The following is a 17,040-nucleotide window of genomic DNA, read 5'->3' on the forward strand; positions in this document are numbered from 1 at the left end:
CCAGCGCGGCCTGCCGCCGGGAGAGGGGCGGGAACGCAGGGTGGCGCGGAGGAGGAAAGGGGTGGCTAGGGGGAGTGGAGGAAGAAAGGAGGGTGTCTCGCGGAGCTGTGACCTGGGTGGGGGCCTCCTGGTCATAGGAAGCAAGAGGGGAAGGAAAACTAAGGATCGCTGCTCCTTCCTGAATTATTTTAAGCAAGCTTCTCGAGAAGCTGCTTTTCAGCATTTCTGTTATTTGTTTTTCTTCCCCCCGCTATGGGGCGGGGAGTGGCACTAGCTCTCCCACGCGACTCCGCTCCGCTGTTGCCGCACACTATTTTTGGAGTCTTTGCACAAGTCTTTCCTTCCTCCCAGCCAGTCCTTGCGTAGACTCGGGGCTACTATAACCGAACCGTGCCACGTTCGTGGGCTTCCAGAGTGAGCGTCCCCGCTTTCGTCGGAGCTATCGGACCCGGGCCTTCAATTGTTTGAACTTCCCCGCCCCTAGCCCCGCCCCTAGCCCCGCCCCTCTTCCGCCCCCCGCCCCTCTTCCGCCCCCCTCCTCCCCCGCCCGGGGTCCTGGCCGACTCCCCCACTTCTTTCCCCGCCCTCTTCTCCGCCCCACTGCCTAGTCCACCCCGCTCCCCGCCCCACCCCCCGGCTCCTGGGCGGTCCTAGCCGCTCACCGCAAGAAGAAAAGCCACCCGTTCGTCCCCCTCCCTTAGCTCCCAGCTCCTTTGCCTAGGAGCTGCCTTCATCGCAGTCACGCCCCTTCCTTCCGAGGAGCTTTCTAGCTGCCTAAGCTGGTAGACCCCCTGATTTATTCCTCCATCTCCGCTCCCTTTCGCCTCATCTTCTCTTAGTTTTCAGCGCCCCCTCCACCCCCACCTCCAGTCTGTCTCGCCTCCGACCATCCGCTGCTCCACCCTCCGGCCCGGTATCCTGCCTGTCCACTGCCACCAAGGAGAGACCGGACGGAGCGGTGAGGAGGGGAGCAGCCGGGAGCTGGGGCTTCCCTCCTGCCTACCCCTGGCCTCTGGCCCGGGACCGAAGCCACTTGCGCCAGCAGAGTCGTCACCTTGTCTTCGTTTCCTTCAGGGGTAGGAGACGCGTGGTTACTTTTCGCGGGGAATTGGGGCAGGAATCCATGGTGGCATGAACTTGATCATAACCTCAGCGTGAGTGAGTCGATCTAGATTTGCGTGGGGATGCCTGTGTTCTACTTTCTTTGCAGCTGGCCACAAGTTTTCCGGGATGTGCAGTAAGTTAAATAGGTTAAAGAGTGTGCGCTCTTTTCCCCGTCCTACGGAGATGCGAATGGGTACCACTATTTGATGGCACTTTTACTTTCTTGCCTCCTGGGGTCCTTGTAGGTCTCTAGGTAATTAAGCACAAAAGGAACTAAAGAGCAGAGGGAACTTGAAGTCTACGTTTAGATCATCTGGAATGTCTGGGTTTATCTCAGATTGCTAGATACATTTTTCCTAAATGCTTGGGGTTGAGGTGGGAGCTCACACTCCTCTTCCCCGGGGCTGTAAATTCTTGAAATCTTAGCCTGGAGGAGTAATCTACAGTGCTATACTCTTTTAGGTATAGGTTCTTTTAGGTATAGGTGTGTGTGTGGTCATGAAGAAAGGGTTGCCCCTTATTTGCGTTATGGATGTTAGTAATTAGTTTTGCCTGATCATGCAGGTGTCTTGAGGGTCCCAAGGCTGGGTCGCTGTACACAGATGCTTCAGCAGCAGAATGGCTTTATCAGGGTAAGCCAATGAAGAGAAGAAAATTGAGAGACAAAGTGACAGTGTTTGTAGACTGAGCAATCCCTGGTTAATTGCTGCTAGTAATAATATAATAGTAATTTGCAGCAAAGGACTAAATACGATTAAATGAGAGAGGAAAGGACAGTTTGTGAGAAATGGCATTTCCAATCTCTGACATGTATTTTAGAAGGGATTTTCTGACACCTTGGAGTATCTGATTTAGTTTTACTTCCTCTTCCTTGTCCTCCCCCACCCCCATGAAGAGTGGAAGTTGGGAGGCAGATTAAAGCTTTAAAAAATATAACCCTCTTCTCCCATTCAGAGAGGAAGATAATTAGTCACCATAATCTTCCATAATGTGGGGCTAAGGGTATTTAAGTCTCCTTGAACTAGGCTTTGTGAAAAGTCCTTTCTCAGAACAGCCTTTGTGAAGCTTTCTGAGTTAGACCTTTCAGCACCCTCATTTAGTAGCTAAGAATAGTTTGAAATACCATTTTGGATGCTAGATAAATCTTCACCCATCTCCCACCTAACCTCCAATCTAGCAAGCATGGCAAACTTATAAGAATGGTGGTGTTCAAAGACCAATTACCAAGATGTCTGCAACATATTGCTTATTGGGGAACAAATTATTTTCTTATATTTTTACCTGATTTCATTAGTTGATTTCAGTGGGGGAAAAGAAAGCAGGAAGGAGAGAAGGAATGCTACAGGGTGACAATTTTAAAGGCTATCATATTTCAGATCAACTGAGAAGGAAAAGTTGGCCTGACGAAACTACATTTTATAACTGGCCTGGGACATTTTAATAGCCAGGTGGTTGTAGAGTAGTTGCATCTATTTACAGATGATAACTCAGGTTCCAGCTATTCTGTATGGGTTTATCCAGTGTCATTTACAGACACTTTCTGGCACTACATCATACTTCATTTTAAGATACTTCTTTCTTTGGAAAAGTCTGTGGCTCTGTAAAATTGAAAGCACTTTTTCTTACTTCATAGTCTAGATATGAAGTAAATCTCTAACCATGCTTATATGTAAAGTAACTTTTGCTTGAAAGTTGCGGATCTGTTTACCTATGTAAAAGATTTTAGGGAATTTAAAAATTCACATTCAATACTGTTTTGGATTTGGAAATTGAAATCTCATTTCTGGTTTATGAAGTAGGATTTATTAGACTAATGTATTACCAAGGCGTTTTGTGGAGTTGCTTTTTATGAAGTTTTGTAAAGACCGAATCAGTCTCTTTCTAGAATGCCTTAGGAACAGTCTATTCAGAAAGCAGAGGGATGGATGCTATGACCTTGAGGTTCCATTGAGTGCCAGAATTCTAAGTGGGTACATCTGCTTCTGTGCCTCTCCTAAGAGCCCTCTCCCAGGGCCTGTGCCTTCTTTAAAAGGGTGTCTTTGTAATTAAGCAGCCCTTCTCCCCCATCCCCCTTTTCTTCCTTTGATCAGCTTTTTTAAGGCCTTTTTTCCATTTTGGAGACAAGAGTTGTTTCTCACACTCTCCTACTCCCTTCTTAAGGTTTCTTTTCCTTTCTCCCCACCAAAGTGCCCCAAAGTTCTCAGGATGGCTAGAAATTGTTTTGTTTTGTTGGGCTGGGGGTGTTACCAATGAGGAGGTATTGACGATATAGTCCCTCTTGAGAAATGTTTGTGACCAGGTAGCCTCTTCCATGGAGACTGAGCATTTGGAATGCATGAGAACAGTTTATTCTTAGGGGCTGTCTGGAAGAAATTGTCCTTTGCACCCATTAAGCCCAGCTTAAACCCACTGAAAGGAGTGGAGAGAGGTGTGTGTGGTCGTAGCTGAGCCTTTTAGGATGGTAAATGGGTAAATGTTCCCAAATCTCCTATTACATCACCTCTTTCCCCCATGGATTCAGGGGGTTTGGAGATCTGCTTGACAAGTTAATTAGCTTGGGACTAAACCAATTTGTTTAGAATTGTGCTCCATTGATTTCCTGTCCCCAGGAATTTTTGTTGCTGGTTTGCTATGACGTGTTGTCTTTAGTCTTGCTTACTTCTTCGTTCTTTGCTTCCTTTTGTGGACTTTGGTCCAAAATCTAGGGTCCCACCCCTAAGTCAAAGGTTAGAATTTGGTCCCAGGAACTAAGGGGGGCATTAAACAAGCTGCCCATATGGCATTACTCTTCTCCATGGTGGGTTTCTGACCCCTTTTAAAACAGAGAAAGGAGTGCTGTCTTCCCTTCCATACACGAAATCTGAACTAGGAAAGAAAAAAGGATAAAGAAGGAAAATAGGAGGTCATTTGTTTTGTAAAAGAATCCACTACAGTTTTCTTTGAAAGAACTAGCTTTCCTAGTTAGTGCCTTTGAACTATGACTTGATATGTAAAAATTCACTCTAACTGAGACTGCTCAAAAACACATTTATTGTATAAAGGTTTTAGAATTTTGTTGTAATGATTATTGCTTGAATAAGTGAGGCCATTATTTGGTCTTGGAAATCTTTTTGTTACATGGGATGGAGTTAATTGTCTAAATCATCCTGGCTTGTAATAATGCTGGCCACGTTCAGCCTCACCGTACATCCACTCATAGAAGAAAGCTAGTATGACTTTCTGAAACAATATCAGATTTCATGGATTTTGAGAAGTCTAAATGGGCCTCTATTCCATATAGGTAGAAGATTTAAATTCCAGTTGTTGTATTTTCTGGTAGTCTGTTCATGTATCTAGTAAGGCTGACAAAAATAATAGCAACTGATGCCATCTTAAATAAAAAAATGCACAATAAGTTTTCCTTGTGAGCCTGTTGGTGAGTGGGGCTTGGTTCTGAGCCCAACTCTTAAGTTTGCCACCCTTAGCAAGTTTCCTTCTCTGTAAATTGTGGGGGATCAGACAGGATGATTTTGAGAACCAGTTATCAAAAGTTTAGGGTTCTCTACTTACGCCTCGATTTCTGATGTGAATGTGAATGATTCCTACTAAATGAGGTGCAGCAGTTGTTAGAAATACAATCATGTAGTCACATGGATATATTAAGAAAAACACTCTAAGGATATATCAATAATCAATATATTGATATAAATGCATTGTGTTTTGTATATTAGCAACATATCAAATTAAAAAGCTAAGACCCTACCCAAAACTTCATCAAGAATCCCATCATTCTAACAGATCACCTGCTTTAATTTTTTGTAGTTTCTTTCAAGTCCTTGTTTCTGTACTAATAGAGTTTTACAGAATGAGAGTCCTAGAAATGTACACTGTTGCTTTTAAATTTTGAAAAAGAGCCCACCTAAGACTTAGCTTCAGAGAAGGTGATGGCACCCCACTCCAGTACTCTTGCCTGGAAAATCCCATGGATGGAGGAGCCTAGTAGGCTGAAGTCCATGGGGTCCCTCAGAGTCAGACAGGACTGAGCGACTTCACTTTCACTTTTCACCTTCATGCATTGGAGAAGGAAATGGCAACCCACTCCAGTATTCTTGCCTGGAGAATCCCAGGGACAGGGGAGCCTGGTGGGCTGCTGCCTATGGGGTCGCACAGAGTCGGACACGACTGAAGCGACTTAGCAGCAGCAGCAGCAGCAAGACTTAGCTTTGTAAACCCATGTGGAGGAATGAAGTCAGAATCTGAGTATATGTGAGGAATCAAATGCCAGGAGAAACTAACAGATTTAATAAGTAATCCCTAATCCATTTCTGTAATTTAGGGTGTTCTTGTATCTAGTAAGGCTTTTAAGTGTACTCCCTTGACCTCCTAGTACCCTTCTCCCATTCTTTTTAAGCAAAAGGAAAACTAGAATTCACTGTTTACTTTGTCTAAATCATTAGCAATGATTCTTAAATCACTGTATCATGATATACCTTCAGGAGAGTACAAATATGGGTATACTATGAAATCTCCCAAACAAGAAAGAAAAAGCAAGAGAACACAAATTTTTTAATAGCTTTGAAAACAATATTAAACTAGAATAAATAATAGTAAGGAAACTAAGGGCTTTAGATAATTAAATAAAAGACATAGGTAGTAAGCAGAATGACCCACACATAAGAGGTTCTTCGTTTGAGGCTTTACTATACAGTGACAGTTCAGTTACATGGTCCTTCAATTTTCCTTTGATAGGCTCTTCATAAATTAGATTAAATTTCATTTAACCAGAATAGGAAAGTGAAGTATGGGTTTTTAGTACTCAGAAAGTACCAAGTCAAATATAGGAACTTTTTTAATGATATGTGTTCATGGGGAAAATGCAGATGGATATATCTGCTAACATCTCCTAAGGTGATTTTTGAAGATCTGCTTAAAAAAACAACTCTGTAGGCTGCCCTTGACATTTGTTAATTCACTTTCACTATTGCCCCAACTCATGAAATATCATTAGACTGCATGACTTGAAGCCAGGCTCTGGGTTTCTCTGCCCAACCCTTTGACTTGCCATGTGACCAAGGGTAAATGAATTAGCTGGTCTGAGCTTCAGTTACCCTTCTGGGAAGCAAGGATATTAATATTTCACAGAGGTGTTTAGGCATGCTTCATATTGGGCACATGCTTTGAGGTCATTGGATGAAAGGTGTCTGCATGATGGCCGAGCAGGCTTATTATAGGGTCCTGAGCAGGTGTTCACTTTTAATGAGCTTTTTCTCTTTCATAACATCCAGAGCCCTTTGGTGCCTCAATTGCCATACTGACTATAATTGATTGTCCCAACATTTGTATTATTGGTCCTCTTTTATAAAAAAAATTACAACACTGTCATTTATATGATAAGTTGATGTTCTAATCAGAGGACTCCAGCATCCGCCGGGGTGGTGAAAAATAGCTTCAAAAAGAGACATTAGTTGGAATGTGCCATGGAGATCATTGAGTTCTTCAAAGTTCTTACAAAAAATTAAAAAGAGTAAAGAAAATTTCTGCATGTATCTCTGTGTGTGGATGTGTGTGTGTGTGTTTTAAGGGAGAAAGTTTTGAGTAATATTTGCTTGTGACACATACTGATGATAGCCAGTAACTGAAACCCAGCCATTGTAGTGTTTTATACACAGCTGGTTTTTATTAATGATGGAATATTTATGCTTGCTGCACAATTCGTGGCTCATTTCCATGTGTATGTCAGAACTTAAATACCCCCCAAAGCAACATTAAGATAACATTAAATATAAATGTGGCCAAGTTAGAAAGGGTGGATTGGGGGAGTCCTCTTTATCCTTATTGATGTTGCTTCAGATCACAATAACTGCCTCCCAACCTTAGGCATTGATGCTGATCTTTATTTTTTCCCTTTATATATCCTGTAGCATGCTTCAAATTTTGATCCTTTTGATATGGACAAATGACTGCTCCCCCCCATAATGCAGATGAAACTGATGTATGTGTTTTTTAAGAGCATATTTTCCCTGCACATGCTTCTCATTATCCGAGAGGCCTGGACTCAATCAGTAAAGGAGCAGAGAAACCACATAATTGAAAGGAGAATGACGGTGGTGCATACTTGGAATATTTGTGGGAAGGAGATTGCTGACATCAGAAAATGTAGTGGCCTGAGTGTTAACAGCATTGAAGAGAAATAAGCTTTCTGTGTTTCTGTGCATTGAGAATTATTTTTAAGGGGATAAAAATATGGGCCAGGTTTGACATCCTTTTATGAAGTTGCCCTGGAAACTTTGATGAAGGTTGTTATAGAATGGTTCAATTAAAACCTTCCCCATTAGGAAGCTAATTAGTACATCACTTACTCATTTCGGTTGTTTTCAAGGGGCATGGATTTGCATTGAATTAATGACATTCTTTTCCATGTGATAGCAAAGTAAGATAAAAATCACAGATGGGGAAAATTATTTAGATTGCCTATTTTGAAGAAATCGAATTTCCTCTTTATTACATTTAGGTTTTCAGTTCAGATTTTTCTTTCACTCTGTTTATATACAGTGATCACATTTTAGTTTAGTAGCCAGTTTTACTTTGTGGATCATGGGCTGTAAACCAAAGCTTATTAGTTTGAGTTTCCCATATGAATTGGAGAAATACGACAAATGACAATAAACCATTTTATTAAGGTAACATTTGTGTTCTTTTCTCCTACAATTAGTTTCTCTTTGCCGTGTGTGTGTGTGTGTGTGTGTGTGTGTGTGTGTGTGTGTGTGTGTTTGGTGGAGGCAAATTGCTTTCTTAGGAAAAAAAAATGATGGAGCTAAGAAAATTTGATGACCGCCCCCCTTACTCCCTAGAACATTTTGTCTGCCTCAGGCTCTCAGCTTGGCTTCCATTAGGACACTGTGATGATTTTTCCGACCTAGTACTTTTTGTGAGTATGCTAACTGGTTCTCCCATGGCAGCCTGAAGTAGAGCGGTTATGATGGGAATTGGAGCGCAGAATTTCTAGTATGTTCTTTCTACTGTACTCCATCTTATTTAGGGAAATGAATCCTTGCTTCTGAGGGTTGAAGGCCATTTGCAATAGAATAAGTGTCCTGTAGTTAAATAAATATGTAATATGGATCTGCTGTGGTCCTCCTTTCCTTCGTAACTAGTAGGGGACAGTCATTCTGTACATATATTCCCTGATGCTGTATGCCTGTGACCTGTGCCTGCACCAGTTTCGGAGAGTAAGTGGGGACATTGGCTGGGTTATCTGATTTGTAGTTTAATTGATTCCACCTTAGCCCTTCCTGAGAAATCAGGGTCTAGATTTTGTTTTTCAGTAGCAACTCGGTGAAGACAGGTTCCTGGGGCTTGTAAATCAGAGGGAGAAGCGGCTGCCTTTGGGGAGTGACTCGGGCCCTTTGGTATGAAGATACGAAATGCTGGCTTCTGTCCATGCACCTGCTGGATGCCACACCTGTAGTCAGCACCTGAGCCCCACTCAGACAGAAAAAACAGACTGAAGGCAAATGGAGCTCCCTTCAAAAGGGGTTCAACAGAACGGAGAGCTCCTGATTATGTTAGCAGAGCACCACTGTGAATGATTGCATTGAGCCATTGCAGTGTTGGTATGGGGAAACGTCTTAGATATTTTCTTATAGGTGCAGTGCACTGGCTTGCTCAAGAGACTGTTGAAGTCCCAGAGGAATTTGCTTTCCTGATGAATTTTTCCTGGGAACTGTTGTCTTAATCAGAGAGTCAGTTCTGTAGAAGTTTGTGTCTAGTCACACAGCACGGGGCAGGAAGTCACAAGACCTGGGTTCTGATCCTGGCCCCACGAGTAAGTCAGAGTGGAACCTTGGTCAAATTAATTATCAAAAATTATCTGTCCTGGACTTAAGCTTCTCCTGTTAATAAAATGGAATTAATTACATCAGGCTTTATTTCCTCACAGAGCTGCAGAGAAGGACGAATAAGATAACAGAAGTGAAAGCTTCTGTCTCCTTAGAAGAAAGGCTGAGAAACTTAAGGTAAGAGTATTATTGTTATTGCTATTCTGTGTCTTTCATTCATTTTCTTCTCTTTCTGTTGCCTCTAGCAGAGTGTTTGGAAAGTTATTTACTCAATAGGCAGTTATTAAGCACCTAATGTTTTAGGTGTTGGGATGGGAAGTATACAGAGGAAATCATGCACTCAGCCCATGCCCTCTAAGATCACAATTTCCATTTCTGGCTTAGCCTATCATAATGATTTCTATTGGGGCTTCCCTGATGGCTCAGGTGATAAAGAATCTGCAGTGCAAGTGAACCGGGTTCCATCTCTGGGTTGGGAAGATCCGTGGAGTAGGGAATACCCACTCTAGTATTCTTGGCTGGAGAATTCCATGGACAGAGGAGCCTGGTGGGATACAGTCCATGGGGTCGCAAAGAGTCAGACATGACTGAGGGTAACATTTTCACTTCACTTCAACCTGGATACTTAGAAACATAAAAGAATAAAAATGAACTTTCTTCTCTCTGCATTGCAAGTGGGGACTTCTGACCCTGGAGCAGTGTACTACAAGGTCTCGATTAAAGGTATGTGGGGGAAAAGCCATTCAGTACATAAGGGAATTTCTCTCTCACTCCCACATTTGCAAAGCACCTGACTCTTTAATGATCACTTTTTTGAGGAGTCTATCGTTAGCTTCATCCTTGTTCTGTTCTGCTTCTATTCTGTATGATCCAGCCCACTCTTTGACCTTAGATTTTACCATATGCTAATGACTCTGAAAGATATATCTCAACCTATCTTTGACTCCTCCCTTTTCAACTTCCCCAACATTGGTTATCAGATTCCACCTCTCCTACTCAGCTCATGGGATTTTTCCCTGTAGGAAGTTTTGCTCAGGTGGCCCAGAGTTTTTATTTTTGCAGCATCCTCTGCATTGCCTGAGCTATTTGCTCATATCTCTGGTTTCCCGTTGAATTGAGCCCCCTCTGCTTGTCTGGGAACTCCTTGAGGACTAGACTCTGTATTACTTTTTTTTTTTTTTTTTTTTTTAATCCATTCTAGGGCCTGTTCTGGAGAAGGCAATGGCAACTCACTCCAGTACTCTTGCCTGGGAAATCCCATGGACGGAGGAGCCTTGTAGGCTGCAGTCCGTGGAGTCACAAAGAGTCGGACACAACTGAGCAACTTCACTTACACTTTTCACTTTCATGTACTGGAGAAGGAAATGGCAACCCACTCCATTATTCTTGCCTGGAGAATCCCAGGGACGGGAGCCTGGTGGGCTGCCTTCTATGGGGTTGCACAGAGTTGGAAACGACTGACGTGACTTAGCAGCAGCAGGGCCTATTCAGTGCCTGGCTATAGTAAAGTGAAAGAAAGTGAAGTTGCTCAGTCGTGTCCCACTCTTTGCGACTCCATGGACTATACAGTCCATGGAATTCCCCAGGCCGTAATACTGGAGTGGGTAACTCTTCCCTTCTCCAAGGGATCTTCCCAACCCAGGGATCAAACCCAGGTCTCCCGCATTGCAGGTAGATTCTTTACCAGCTGAGCCAGGAGGGAAACTGGCTATAGTAAGTGCTTAATAAATGTTTGTGGAAAATATGGTGCGATAAGTATTGTAATAGAGATGTGTCCAAAGTCCAGTGGGGAGACTGAGAAGAGAGAATTAATTTTCCGCATTTAGCAGAATTGGGGGGCAAGGGGAAGATGGAGATGGATTGGGAAAATTCTTCAAGGAGAAGATGGAAAGAGCAACTGCCATCTTCTGAAAGCTCTGACTGAGCAGCCCAGAAAGAAATGCTTGTTGTGTCTGCTTTTGCTAAGCCAGGGGCATCTCTGCCCTGCTGCCTCCTCTGTCTTAAGACTGGATGACTTTTATGGTTGAATCTGCAAATAAACCTCTGTCTATAACACATTGACCATGTAAGACAGGTGCCACTTAGTCATATAATATTAAACAAGACTGACCTTAAATGTGCCTCTTTAACTGTGGTTGAAAATAGAGGTACACACAGGCTCATTTGGTCATGTGCACTTATTTCTATATAGCAAAATAGCCTTTAAAATATATTGAAGATTGGTTCTGAAAATTACCAGATTTATTTCTCAGAATGTACCATGTTGGGTCACTGGAACTGAATGTTTTTGAGCTGTCAGATCTTTCCAAGGGCAAAAATGAAACATGATATAAGCCATTACAGGCCATGAACCTGTTCTCACCCACCTGATGCTTTTACTAATTAGCTTCTTGGCTGAGTGGCAATTTGGGGCAAGTGCGTGCAAGCTGGATTCACAGGGGAACCTACATTCCACTCTGCCATTTCGCAAGCCACTAGGATACTACACTGGCTTCTTTCCCTCCCAGGAGTCCTGCTCTGCCCTGGTGGAAAAATGGGAGCAGAAGAACTTTTCATTAAATAAAGGAGAGATTTCATGGGGCTTTGGTGTTTTGTTAGTTTTATTTATTTTTTTTAGTGAGTTGTCTGAAAACATTCATGTTCCTTGACCCATTAATTTTACTTCTGGGACTCTATTATTAGGGAACAATCCAAAATATTGAAAAAAGGCTAAATCACAAAGATGATCTTGTCACATTATTTAGATTAGCAGAAAGTGAAAAAGCAATTTAAATCTTTTAATAATTGGAGAATAGATTAGGGAATCTTGATGCATTCATTTAATGGACATAGAATTGTTTGTTAAGAAGTCTACGTCACAACATAGAAAAAGTGCTTATGATTAAGTGAAATGGAGGAGCCAAAATGATATGTATGTTAATATTTCATTGCTTTGTGAAAAATACAAAACCACATAGAAATAAACTACAGATAATATTTTATAATGCTAACAATGCTTGGGCTGAGGTGTTGGGATTATGAGTGGTTTTTTTTTTCTCTTTGTTATCAGTATTTGCATATTGTACTTACATTATTATACTTGTAAAATAAAAATGGGTAGTATGCCACTGAAAACAGAAGATTGGTAAAGCTGGCAAGTTTCAGGTATATTCTTAACCTTTTCTCAGTTTATGCTCAATCTGATTCCATGGACTGCTTATACTTTTTCTGAGGCAAGAAGAAATGGGATGTGATGGTGTGATCTATTCCTCCCTTGGAATGAGTGTTTGTGGAGGGGAGTGGAGGATGGTAGCATCAGGATTCTCCTTGTTAGTGTTTCACTGCTCATGTACTCTTTAGGGTTAATCACCTTTGTTGACTATTACCTTATTCAAGTTGATTGTTTTAGAATCCAGAAGAGTAAAACTGCTACCAAATTGACCATGCCTTGCGTTACCATTTGAGAAACAGATAACTGACACTGATCCTAAGATTTGGAAATGCCAAGGACCTGCTGTGATTCTTAAAATAATTTTCCAACCTAATCTAGATAGAAGTAGAGATAGGAGCAAAGAGGTGGGACCAACTCATAACCTGTTCTTAAACTAGTGCTAGACTTGAACCATAGTAAGTGCCAAGTTGGTATGATGTTGACAAGATCTGGAACAGAGGCCTGGAAATATTGATCAGTGGAGGTTCCTATTACTCTCCAACCTACCTGCATATCATGGCCTAAAGAGGAGAGGTTTTGCCGGGTCCTTCTGCCATACCTCTGGCTAAACATATCCCTCTTATGTCTTTGAATTTTCCCTCCTCCCATTAACATTTTACTTCCAGTGGAATTGGAAAATTGATGGTAGCATTAAGCCAGATTTATAATCTCTTAAAATCAGAGTCAATTCAATTTAATGAATATTTGTTAAGCATCTTCAATGTACAAGCTAATATACTACATAATATATTGTAGTGCGAATGTGCATGCTAAGTCGCTTCAGTCATGTCCAACTCTTTGTGACCCTATGGACTATAGCCCACCAGGCTCCTCTGTCCAAGGGATTCTCTGGGCAAGAATCCTGGAGTGGGTTGCCATTTCCTTCTCCAGGGGATCTTCCTGACCCAGGGATCAAACCTCTCTTATGTCTCCTACATTGGCAGGCGGGTTCTTTACCACTAGTGCCGCCTGGGAAGCCCATATATTGTAGTGGAAGTGCTGTTACCCTAGGAATAATAAAACCTGCATTCTGGCCCTGGCTCTGATCACTTTTAAGCTCTGACATCTTCATCTTTAGAAAGAGAGGGTTAGACTACCAGATGGTCTTCCAAGAGTCTTTCTAGTTCTGGCCTTCACTTATTTAAGGATGGGGGCATAGAAGATTTGAGTTGCAAATAAAAGGTTTAAAAAAAAAAACTTTCTTCATAAAATAACTGTACTATGCTAGAAAAAGACCACTTTGAAATAGTAGTAGTAATAGCTAACTTTTATTGAGCCTTTACAATGTACTGGGCTCTGAGCTTAGCACTTTACATAGACTACTTCCCTTAATCTTTATAACAACCATATGAGGTATGAACACCGTTAGCCCTATTTTGCAGATGATGAAATTGAGACTTGGGGAGACTGAGAGACATGGGTGAGGTCAGTTAGTAAACCATAGATCCAGGATTTGGATTTGGGCAGTGTGATTCTGGACCCAGGCTTGTAATCATGATATTTATACTGCCTGCCCATTACCCACTGAAAGTTTTAGGGATAACCTGCAAAGGGACCATTGTTTCTTACCTCCCAAAGGAAGCAAATTAGTAGCTTGCATTTCAAGACTCTTGGGAAAGGCGTTCTCTAGGACACTTCAGGCCACAATATGGACCAACGTGAGAGGACATGAGAGAATTCAATGGCCTGTTTGGCATCTTTATGTGGGAAGTTGTGTGTCTGTGCGTGTGTTATGCACAAATACATGCACACAGATATAGGGAAAACTTTGAACTGGCTTCCTTCCATTTAGCTGGAAGTAAAATGGTATGAAACAAGTTGACCAAGATTTAGCAGAGAAACAGGTTCCCTAGACTCAGATTCTTCATCCTGGTTGGTAGAGTGAGGGGTGAGGGCAGAATCGGAGGAGGAGGTAGAAGGGATAGAAAGAAGATCTTATAGGCAGATTTCAAAATTTACGTGAAGGGTTGGAATTTGGTGTGTCCCGGCCATGTTGATTCTCTGGGACTTAGCTTGGGAAACACCTTGGTTGTTTCATTTTGGCTCACCCTCTCAGGTACACTGGGAGTGGCCGATGACTGCAAATGCAGTGAGAACTTAGCTTGGCCTTGCTGCCCTGTTGTTGTCACAAAAGAGTTGAATATATAGATTCAAATTGCATTTTTAAAGAGAGAACCACAGAAATCCTTTCCTCCCCTATCAAATATCCTCAGGGACAGTCTGTTTGTACAGGAGAAACAGGTTATTTTATTGATTGAAGATGATGTCAGACCCCTGGAAGTGGCATGATTAAAGCTGTGGCCAGATAAAAGTTTGCAGAGTTCACACTATTTTAGTTCTTGTGCATGAGACAAGACTTGCATTTTATTTTTCTCTAATAAAAAAATGGAGTAGTGTTTTCCTTCTTATGTGACTCTGAACATGTAGATGAACGTAAGTATTGTAGGAGAAAAAAATCGGTAAACTGGAAAGGAATCAGTAAAGCTTTTTTCTTAGACTGATTTCTTTTCCTCTTTTAAACAGAAACAAAAAGGCCAGGGGGCGGTGTCCTGGGAAGGGACAGTCAGTCTGGTTGACACAAAGTGATTTGGGTTTTGAAAAGGATATGGAGGAGAGGGGACAAAATTGAAGGAAGAGAGCAAGATGTTGGATAAGTTTTCTTGGTGAGGAACTGGGTATTAGGAGCAAGCCAGTCAAAATCAGCATGAAGAATCTAAGTAGTCCTGGAAAAGAGTCATGGTGGTTTCTCACCAGGGGCTCAAGTTTAAAACCCTGTTTTCTGTGTGTTTCATTTTAAAAAAAAAGACAACCATTTTGTTCAAAATTGGGCAATAGAAACACAGCAGTTATTTACCATAGCTCTGTTAGCAGCCCAGCTTTGATTCCAATTAGAAGTTGTTCCTCTGCTTTTGAAATTAGGGGAGACAGCCTAAAACAATTATCTTGCATACTGGAGATGATTTTGCTTTTTGATTGTCATTGTATATTGGACCGAGACAAGATGGAAAGACAAATATCCGTGTTTGTTCACTCTGTATCTGTTCACTTTATTTTTGGCAACATTGCAAGGAAATAATGTTAAATTAATCACCGTGCAGTTTTGTAGATTTTTTTTGTAACTTGGATGTTTTGGACAAGCTCCCAAAGCACGGGGACGCGGGTGTGCTTCCTTTGCATTGCTTTGCTCCTCAAATGGCGTCCCTGGTGCAGATTAAAGGCTTTCCTTTAAGTGATATGAGTGAGTCATGGCTAGTCCAGGGCAGAAAATAGGAATGTAGATCATGTGCCTCTCACCTCAACCCCTCAGTTTCATAACCATTTTGGTTGGAACTGCAGGGCTTTTTGCTGAGGGTCAAAGGAGTCATTCAAAGTGAGGACTATCTCAAATCCATATCTGGTGGGCATTTGCATCTAGTCTCTATAATGTGAGTCTAGTAGTTTCCTTGCGTGGAGATACTGGGGCAGTGGAAGCACTGAGAAAACAAGTGGAGCCATCTTCTCAGAGAAGAGTTGCTGCTGTGTGGAGAAGGGCCATCACTTTTGCTACTCTAGTAAGAATGGATGGACTGTTGATCAGATTGTAAGCTCTGTGAGGGCAGGAACTATATATTGTGTGTCATTTCTATCCCTCATTGTGTCTAGCGTGAGGCTGGCAAATATCTGGAATAGCCAGGATGCAATAAATACTTAATGGCTTGGTTGACAAGAAGTTGGGATTTTCTTCTGGCCCTCTGAGGCTGTAGCCGTTAATCAGGAGCTTCACCAAGCGTTCTTTTTTTTTTACTAAAATCTACCTTCTGATGACTGCTTTCCCTTCTGGGATGTGGGCCAGTGAGCCTCACTCACTTACCCTGCTATTGATAGCAGTTTAAAGGTTGCACTCTCAAGGTGATGGTAGTTACAGCTTTTGTCATCACCTACCATTCCAACTCTGTGGTAGCTCAGCTGGTAAAGAATCTGCCTGCAATACAGGAGACCTGGGTTGGGAAGATCCCCTGGAGAAGGAAATGGCAACCCACTCCAGTATTCTTGCCTGGAAAATCTTATGGATAGAGAAGCCTGATGGGCTACAGTCCATGGTGTCGCAAGAGTCAGACATGACTTAGTGATTAAACTACCATTCCAACTCAGAATGGGAGCAACAGCTCCTGAGGGCTGTGAGGCTATGACAGAGCCATCTTGCACATTTCTATCTCCAGGAGACTGGCTGGCCTCCTGAATACAGCCACCAGAGTGAGATTGCCTTTTGTCCTTGTGGAAACGGACTCTGCCATTCACAAAAAAAAAAAAAAAAAAAAAACGGGAGGAGAAGTCATCCCCTTGGAAGAACTGGTTTGGTTAACTGTTGGCCATTGGTGGCAAAATAGAAACGACATTTTTGTTTCTCCCCCTCCCCCTCCTGACCATTTCAGAGTGACCAGTGGTTGGACTCTTGGCGACGCTTACCCTGAACCTGAGTGTTAGGGCAGAGGGAATCTACTGTTGCGGTTTCTGGAGCTGCTCATAAGCAAGAATTCCCTATCCTGAGCAAGGCTTTAAGCCTAAAAGAAAGCAGAAATAGGTATGGACCATCACTGTGCATGGGTGCCGGTGTGTGTGTGTGAACCTGTGTGTGTCCGGGGTCGGGTGGCTGTGGGGTGGGAGAGGGTGGTGTGCTCTTTAGAGTCTGGGGCAGCTCACTGTCTGGATCTCCCTGCCTTGCATTAGGGGTTTCTGAGTGGTGGTGTTTTAACCATACACACTCCCATTTCTATTTTTCTTTTGACAGAGGAGAAGTAATTTGGTAATCATCTTTCCAGTTTAAGGCACCAAGAGAGATTTGTTATACTTGTCAGCCTAATAGAAAATCTCAGTCTGACAGTTGAAATACAGGAATCCCTGAGGGTCATTGGCAGGGAGGGAAAGGGGACTTAAGGGCAGGTTTCTCAG

The 17,040-nt window shown here is 42.4% G+C and overlaps 1 protein-coding gene across 8 annotated transcripts in view; it reads left to right on the plus strand.

The window, feature by feature from the left end:
• The first annotated feature begins 646 nt into the window (after positions 1–646).
• Positions 647–17,040, plus strand: part of AMOT (angiomotin) — a 68,407-nt gene continuing 52,013 nt past the window's right edge. The window contains exons 1-4 of one of the 8 annotated variants that reach the window (XM_070366308.1): positions 647–1,076; positions 9,023–9,098; positions 9,597–9,644; positions 16,524–16,672. Coding sequence is in view for 1 of the 8 variants with exons in the window: in XM_070366312.1 (XP_070222413.1) it covers positions 1,231–1,237; positions 9,023–9,098 (83 nt within the window). In the remaining 7 variants the exon portion in view is untranslated. Of the gene's footprint in view, positions 1,077–1,096; positions 1,238–9,022; positions 9,099–9,596; positions 9,645–16,523; positions 16,673–17,040 lie in introns of those variants that run through there. The other 7 variants (XM_070366311.1, XM_070366307.1, XM_070366310.1 and 4 more) reach the window with 7 other exon arrangements.

The sequence above is a fragment of the Bos mutus genome, chromosome X, assembly GCF_027580195.1.
Source record: "Bos mutus isolate GX-2022 chromosome X, NWIPB_WYAK_1.1, whole genome shotgun sequence".
Taxonomy (NCBI): Eukaryota; Metazoa; Chordata; class Mammalia; order Artiodactyla; family Bovidae; genus Bos; species Bos mutus.